This window comes from Haliotis asinina, chromosome 4, assembly GCF_037392515.1.
Source record: "Haliotis asinina isolate JCU_RB_2024 chromosome 4, JCU_Hal_asi_v2, whole genome shotgun sequence".
In the NCBI taxonomy this organism is placed as follows: Eukaryota; Metazoa; Mollusca; class Gastropoda; order Lepetellida; family Haliotidae; genus Haliotis; species Haliotis asinina.
The window spans coordinates 20,764,674-20,773,429 of NC_090283.1; the positions used below are offsets into that span (position 1 = coordinate 20,764,674).

The following is an 8,756-nucleotide window of genomic DNA, read 5'->3' on the forward strand; positions in this document are numbered from 1 at the left end:
CGTCGATTGAAAGTCACTCGTGGCCATCCGGTACGGAGACGATCAGCACCAACCTCGGTTTTACTGATGACGTTGAGCAAGTCCTGTAAATGTGGTATGAAGAGAGCCTATTTGTGTAGCCTCAGCGGTTGCAGAGCTACCTCGGTGAAACTTTCTAATGGCCAACACCCTCCGCGTAGTACTACAGTTAGTGATAACAACACAAACTTGATATACTCTTAAAACATGTAGGGGAACCTGGAATTTGAAGTCTGGTAGAAAGAAAACCCATTGAGGAACGTTACAATGGCATTCATTTTGTGTATGCAGCATTATTGCACGATATCACCACACTCAAACACAATACTACATGGGAGGCTCCTACACGTGCATGGGGCGTCATGATGAATCTTGACTTTTTCCAAGCCGGTCGATAAATCACTGTTGACCATTTGTCCGATAAATTTTCTTGCAATAAATTACACATCAAGTCGATGCATGAATGATGCTGGTTACAAACGATGCCACAGTCGCCGACTGTCACTGCTGAGGTGGCCAGGAACGGCTCGGACACCTTCACGTTCGGCGACGAGGTGTAATGTGAACCTATGGACGATACATTATTTTTATAGTATGAACGGGATTTCATCACCCATACTCAAGGATTGCTCAGGCATCTTATTACTCTTAGGCGAGGCGGTTTGTAGTATGCCACAAAAGATGCTTTTAATCCATTTGTGAATGGATGTTCTTCAACGTGCCAGTCAGCTGACTGACGGTCCTGGTCATAGGGACACAGTGACACGACACAACAAGATCATCTTTCTAGACAGAGCTAACATGGGTCCATACAGCCCTAGAAACATAGTAAGTTCTAGTAATTAAACGTTAAACTCCAATGTTATAGCACGTAAATAATCAAGATCGGGTGGCACGATAGCCATGTACCATTTGACTATAACATCAAAGTCGCCGTCACTGACGAACAGATCCATTCAATGGTCTCTTAGGATCAGCGGTGTTTGTGTCATCCTTGCACAAAGCTAAGACATATCAGCTCTTACTAAGGTCGTATATATATATAAGATGTTATGATTCAGAGGTTTCAGTCAATGGTTTACTCACAACATGGCTTCACGGTCCTTTTCCCTTGCACGTCAACATGTCCGATTGTAAGGAATACGTCACGTGTGGATCGCCTTGAGACTCGGATAAAGCGGACGGGGAAGGTGGCGTTGCAAGTGAAGGTGAACTTCTCCCCAGCAGAAACGACGCTTGGCACATTTCCACACAACACCACCTGGACATCAGAGCAGAGACTGACGTCTTTGTCCATCACCTCCACGGTTGCATTTGTCAAATTGGAATCTGAAAACATAGAGTTCAGGGTAGGTGTTACACATAATCTATGTTTCTTAGGTGGTACAAACTGGTTTCTTTAAATGGTATTGCGTTGTGCCATTTTAACAAACTATCTTAAGTGTTTTCAAATAAAAAAGTGACTATTCTCCGAAATGTATCATTACAACTACAATACAGATGGTGAATAGGATATGGACTGACACTGACTATATATATATATATATGTATGTACTTGCTGCGCTTTGGTTTCTTGCTGTGACGGTGATGTAGCTGATAGTGAAGTAACCCCTTAGGTCCACCTCCCACCATGACGGGTTGCCGTTGAATGTCATTGCTCCGTCTCTTAAATACGATATATTGAGAGCATGGCTAGCATAATTACTTTCCCAGGTACTGCTTTGTTTTGCCTCTTTCCCATTTGAAATATTTTCACCTGCAAGGGAAATGTGAAGAGACCAGGAGAAAGGTGGAGGCTCACACAGACACAATACACAGACACAGTCATACACACAGACACAATACACAAACACAGTCATACACACAGACATTCGCAGACACATTGACATACACATTCACATTGCTTCTTAAATCATTGTTCGAGTTGGAGTAAAAGAACTCATTCATTCCTGTAGCTACGTTAATATCAAATCCTGTCTTAGTAGAAGGAAATCATTTGTGGATACAAAGAGTACCACACACACTCGTATCACCAGCCACTAATAACAAGACAACACGCGTGTCTGATAAGGGTGATGTGGCAGGATGGTGGGGCAGCTAGGCAGTTAAAACTTTCTAAAGTTAAAAAAGACTCGTGTTGGATTGCCCACATGTAAACATGTGCTGAACCCATCTCTAAATTCCCCCACTCTGATATGGCGGAATATTGATAAATCGGACTAAAACTAAGTTATTGCATTTCAGATGTTTCATACCGTCGACTACGACATATTCCTCAGGATGGACGTGTCCTGGTTTGAGTTATACAACCAGGACAGCATCCCGGGCAGATGTCACAAAACAATTTTGCCCCTAACACCTATCATGAGCATTTGTGTGTTCCTACATAATATTTTTTATCACTATTTTTTATTTGAAAGGTACAGGTACTACATGACTATAGACACAATCAAGTGAATAATTTGAGATATATGTACATATAATATATTATTGTATACAATATATTTCCACATTAAGAACACTGAATGGGTAACATGCATAGTGTGATTTTTTCACTGTTAAGACATTTTCATATGACAGCAAGGGATGGAAGAGTAGTTTTACAGTTATGACATGAAGGCCAAAAGGTCCCCAAACTCGTGTATTGTGTATTACGTATGCTGCACATGCATTAACTGGTATATGATATTTAGATGTCGCTCTAGTCCGTGTATGGTAGGGATAGATTTTAAACGTCTCTTTGCAAAGATGAATTGTTTTGCAGACATTATAATTAGGTTTAAGAGCCCAATTCTCCTTTCTTTACATCCCCAAAATAAATATGAATTATAATACCAATGCATATTGGTTTGAACCTTAAATATAAAGTAATAACTGAGAAAAAAGAAAGTGTTATTAAGAAATGATTTGTATGAGTATGATCGCATCATCATGGGAAATCACCTAGCCCCGACGTCTGCCAAATCAGGAATGTGGATTCTTACGCTAAGACATTTGTTTTGACCTGTTCTGTTGAGCTGTGATCATATGTTTTGTGTAAGTCTCCTTCAGAATGTTTTCGTGGTAGTACAGCATCTGTAACTTCCATCACACAAGACACCCATTCTACATTCATGGGTAGAATGTGTGGAATCGAACCTCGGTCTTCAACGTGACGAACACACATTTCAACCAATAGGCTACTCCACTGCCCCTAGTTGTAAAACAGAAAGCCGGATAAAGGCATCGATATTCTCATCAACCCCGTTAACACTTGTCTTGTAAACGTCAGCTATATATGTTTTGGTGAAGAAATATTAAACGGTTTTCATATATTGATCCAGAACTTAACACAACCAAAGACATGGATGAATCTGATGTCGCCCATGCCGGGCAATTTTATCAATAGATAATAATAAATAATAAATAGATAATATGTCATGATACTGATAGACATACTTTAATTTATTATCAAAGCAAAAAGACATAGGTAAAGATTTCTCACTGATTTCATAAGATTTCTTTAATGACGTATTGTTCCAATTAAGGGATCAATACCTATCTCGTTGCAAAAGTTATTCTAAAAGGTATCCACATGACTTTCAGTTTCATTTGATTTTCCACTATAAAATGTATATGTGGATCTAACGTTTTGATCAACCTAATAATCATTCAAATCCATCCATCCATTCAAATCCATCCATCCATTCAAATCCATCCATCCATTCAAATCCATCCATCCATTCAAATCCATCCATCCATTCAAATCCATCCATCCATTCAAATCCATCCATCCATTCAAATCCATTTCATATCCATGGGATCATACGGAATATTGCGACCAAAGTCCTCACCAGCTTCACTAACCTTCAAATACCTTAACTCACACATCTTTTACAAATGTTGACATAACAAATAATGTCAAATAGAATTGATTCTACAAAAGCAAGATTTAGGGATGTCAACTACATTATTGTGAATAACTCTTCCTTTCCTTAACGCAAACCAAGTTTAAATGCCCTTCAACGTTGAACATTGACGTAATATAATATTATAATTGATTATGTAACAACATCTCAGTAATTATAAACGTTTAACATATCTATGCTACATCCGTCATGATATACTGACCCCGAGTGTCGTGCAGGTTGGAGATGCCAAGATATAGCACTACAATGGCGAGCACATTGCCAGACGTCTTGTTGACAGGAGCCATCGTGAAAATGAATGTTCAAGCAGAGAGACGTGCCGTCAGAACATGCAAAACATCAAACACGATGCGGTTGACTAAACTGAGCCCATGACAACAAAGTCGGAATAAGATCTCTCTGAAAATGTTTGCAACAACATGTGCATCATTTATCATACTACAATAGAAAAATGTTCTTTTTGACATCACGCCAAGTTCTCAAGAAGCAGTACTAGTGAGTCAACTGAAACGCCGATCGGTTTTCTGTGACATAACAAGCATGTTATACCTATAAAGCATTTTCAGAAATTTTAAACTTTCATGCGAGCCAAAAGCTGTTGTTGTAACCACTTATATGTATATGAAGCATCAAACAGACACCACTTGGTTTTTGGAGAATTTTGCTGTTGTTAAGGCGTAAATAATTGACACCAGAACACTATACCGTACGATGTTTCAGAGAGAAAACCAAACCTGGAAAATATTGCATGCAAGGTTAAAATGCTCCACTGTGTGCATTCTAGGATCTGAAAATGTGAATACTGAAAATCAACATCATAATTATGATTCAACAGTGAGCTCTGTGTATCCGTCATAACTGACATGCAATGTTAGAGTTTCGGATGTTCATGAGAATGTGAGCACACCAAGCTGAATGGTACACGCCAATCATGGCCAAAGCAGAAATATAAGTACAAATGTTGGCTGATTGGAGCAACTGAAGGCAACATATGAATGTTTTGGCATATTCGTTTGGTGTTGGAGTTATTGCTCTGTCCAACATCGGTACATATTCCACAGCCATGTTCATGCATTCTGAGGAATCCCACACAGTTAGATTCATGATTGGTTCGAAGTTTTCAGACAGCTGTGTCGTTATCGGGACAATGTTGCCTTTTGGTGAATGTTTTCTGCTTGGGTTTAAACCTGTTGTTTCTTTTGTTTCTACAAATTAGATTTAACTGTACGGTAGTTTAATTACATCTGGTCCATCAAATTGGCCAAGATTTTGGGGCTCACACAACGTTTGATTTGCCAAGGCTAAGCACTAGCCTCGCTTCAGTTCATGTCAAACTCTTGAGTCGGGATCAGATTACCCTTCTTTATTTGTTCAGATAACTCTTAGAAGCTAGGATACAGTTCCATTAGATATGGTGAAGCTGAATCTAAGTCACCAGAAAAGCTTGACACACTGTCCCCAGCAGGAGTGCAAGTGGAGGAAGGGTAGCCTTCTATAAAAACAACGTCCCATCAAACAAATATACACAAATATTACTACAGTAAAACCAAACCCATGTACTCCAGGAATTATTCAAAAATATTGTTCCTTCTTATCAGTATTTAAACGTAAACTAAAGCTGGTTCTACCTGAGGGGAACTTCATGTAACAGGAGCAGATGTTGATCTTGACTCCGTTGCATCACACCTCTTAAAGACCATACCTCATTGGCAAAGAGGCAAGCCAGAGGCAGACACAGAAGATACCAGTTGAAAACATTATGCTTCAAGCAAGCTATTTATCAGCAACGGTATGCATAACTGGGACTTAAATATGTTCATTTTAATCATTGAAATATTTCCCCAAAGTACATTCAATCCGGGCAGTGTTGTCTGTGATTCCTTATTAAATCTCCAGGCTCATAAAAGGTTTCATTGAATTATCGCCCGATTCTCGATATCGGTCTTACATCTGACCAGTGCTAATTTGATCACTGTTGGTTACCCAGCCACGTTTCTATTGCAGGTAAAACAACACCTGATGCCTTTCACTTCCCTGCGTTAAATATAAATAACATTCATGAAGGACTTCTCAGTTGAGTGAAAAAATGACGAGAAACCCAAACGGGTCTAATAAATTTAATGGAAGTTAAGCAAGTTATAATCCGCCTGCTTGCCTGACATTGCAGACACGATGAAGTCATTCTCTAACGATGCAGCATTGGTCATACATGTTGTGCAAGTAAGTATATGGTGAGGGGAGAGTATCCTTGGTTTTGTAAGTGAGAGTCAGGGGCGGAAGGGAAGCATTTGTTCAAGGCGTTCGCTCGTCACGCCGAAGACCTAGGTTCGATTCTCCACATTGGTACAAAGGGTAAAGCCATTTGCTGGTGTCCCCTGTCCTGATATTCCTGCGATACTGCTAATAATTATGTAAGACCCATCTAACTCACTTCGATCCTTTCATCAGTGTTTGTTTAACTAGCCATTATCAATGCACATCGGCACTGGTAATACCATAATGTCTACAGGGAAACGCGCTGTTATCAGATGCTCTGAAAGTTCCCATGAACCCAGTAAGCAACCCATCTTTGGTTGCTAGCGGTCCATGGCCAAGGTTTACTTCATACTAAACATACAATCAAAAACTTGTTGATGCAGTGTGTTCTGTACTTATGCATTGATACCGAACTGACTGTTTTACGATCCTTCATGATGCAGTGTGTTCTGTACTTATGCATTGATACCGAACTGACTGTTTTACGATCCTTCGTGATGCAGTGTGTTCTGTACTTATACATTGATACCTACCTGACTGTTTTACGATCCTTCGTGATGCAGTGTGTTCTGTACTTATGCATTGATACCGAACTGACTGTTTTACGATCCTTTGAGATGCAGTGTGTTCTGTACTTATGCATTGATACCGAACTGACTGTTTTACGATCCTTCATGATGCAGTGTGTTCTGTACTTATACATTGATACCGAACTGACTGTTTTACGATCCTTCGTGATGCAGTGTGTTCTGTACTTATGCATTGATACCGAACTGACTGTTTTACGATCCTTCGTGATGCAGTGTGTTCTGTACTTATGCATTGATACCGAACTGACTGTTTTACGATCCTTCGTGATGCAGTGTGTTCTGTACTTATGCATTGATACCTACCTGACTGTTTTACGATCCTTCGTGATGCAGTGTGTTCTGTACTTATGCATTGATACCTACCTGACTGTTTTACGATCCTTCGTGATGCAGTGTGTTCTGTACTTATACATTGATACCTACCTGACTGTTTTACGATCCTTCGTGATGCAGTGTGTTCTGTACTTATACATTGATACCGAACTGACTGTTTTACGATCCTTCGTGATGCAGTGTGTTCTGTACTTATGCATTGATACCGAACTGACTGTTTTACGATCCTTCGTGATGCAGTGTGTTCTGTACTTATACATTGATACCTACCTGACTGTTTTACGATCCTTCGTGATGCAGTGTGTTCTGTACTTATACATTGATACCGAACTGACTGTTTTACGATCCTTCGTGATGCAGTGTGTTCTGTACTTATACATTGATACCGAACTGACTGTTTTACGATCCTTCGTGATGCAGTGTGTTCTGTACTTATACATTGATACCGAACTGACTGTTTTACGATCCTTCGTGATGCAGTGTGTTCTGTACTTATACATTGATACCGAACTGACTGTTTTACGATCCTTCGTGATGCAGTGTGTTCTGTACTTATGCATTGATACCGAACTGACTGTTTTACGATCCTTCGTGATGCAGTGTGTTCTGTACTTATACATTGATACCTACCTGACTGTTTTACGATCCTTCGTGATGCAGTGTGTTCTGTACTTATACATTGATACCGAACTGACTGTTTTACGATCCTTCGTGATGCAGTGTGTTCTGTACTTATACATTGATACCGAACTGACTGTTTTACGATCCTTCGTGATGCAGTGTGTTCTGTACTTATACATTGATACCGAACTGACTGTTTTACGATCCTTCGTGATGCAGTGTGTTCTGTACTTATACATTGATACCGAACTGACTGTTTTACGATCCTTCGTGATGAAGAGTATCATAATCATAATCAGATTTACAGCTGAGCACTAATGCATTACACTTGGCCATCATACGCCACAGTAGGTACTCTCATATATTTCCCTCATATCAAACTATTACTAAGATGATAGTTAAAAATGTAAAACCTTCAATATTGGACACTACGAAAGAGTGAGTGAGTTTAGTTTTACGCCGCACTCAACGATAGTCCAGCCATTTATGGCTGTCTCCAAATTGTCGAGTCTAGACCAGACTATCCAGTGATGCACGAGCATCATCTGCGCAACATTTGTCATATTTAGGATTTAACTTTCTTAGTAAAGTACAAATTCTAGTACTTTTTCGGTTGAGTAACATCCGGGAATCGAACCCGCACCCTCAGAGGCAGGCACCTAATCGCCAGCACTGTGTGGTACAGGTTCGAATCCCGGATGGGACTCAACCAAAAAGTACTAGAATTTGTACTTTACTAAGAAGGTCTAGACTACCAGTTGTCCGACTTTCATTTTGTGGAAGTAACGGTGGCTGAGCGGGCTAGGCGGCTGACTTTGTGTGCTGGCAATTAGGTGCCTGACTCTGAGACATATGCTGCATTTGACCACTTCCTAAATGGCATCGTGTAATCATCATCTGCGCAATTGTGTAAAGTAACTGCCAGGACATGGTAACAACACTACATGACCCGCTCCTAAATATTTTAAAGTAAAAAAAAATAAAAATAAACAGCAACAAACTCTAGTATGTGAAATGCCTAAAGCACCAA

General features: G+C 39.9%; 1 protein-coding gene across 1 annotated transcript; it reads right to left on the bottom strand.

Annotated features, from left to right (window-relative positions):
- Nucleotides 1-292: 292 nt before the first annotated feature.
- On the bottom strand, nucleotides 293-4,213 carry LOC137280835 (uncharacterized). Its single transcript, XM_067812033.1, has 4 exons — nucleotides 4,129-4,213; nucleotides 1,574-1,774; nucleotides 1,105-1,347; nucleotides 293-585 (listed from the first exon to the last, which is right to left on the bottom strand). The coding sequence occupies exons 1-4, from the start codon at nucleotides 4,211-4,213 to the stop codon at nucleotides 293-295; spliced, it is 822 nt and encodes a 273-aa protein (XP_067668134.1).
- Nucleotides 4,214-8,756: the final 4,543 nt, after the last annotated feature.

Coding starts and splice junctions, on each gene's coding strand:
- LOC137280835 (XM_067812033.1), bottom strand. CDS start 4,213: ATGGCTCCTGTCAACAAGACGTCTGGCAATGTGCTCGCCATTGTAGTG. Junction 1,348..1,573: donor AAGAAACCAAAGCGCAGCAA/GTACATACATAT, acceptor CTATGTTTTCAG/ATTCCAATTTGACAAATGCA. Junction 586..1,104: donor AAGGACCGTGAAGCCATGTT/GTGAGTAAACCA, acceptor TATCGTCCATAG/GTTCACATTACACCTCGTCG.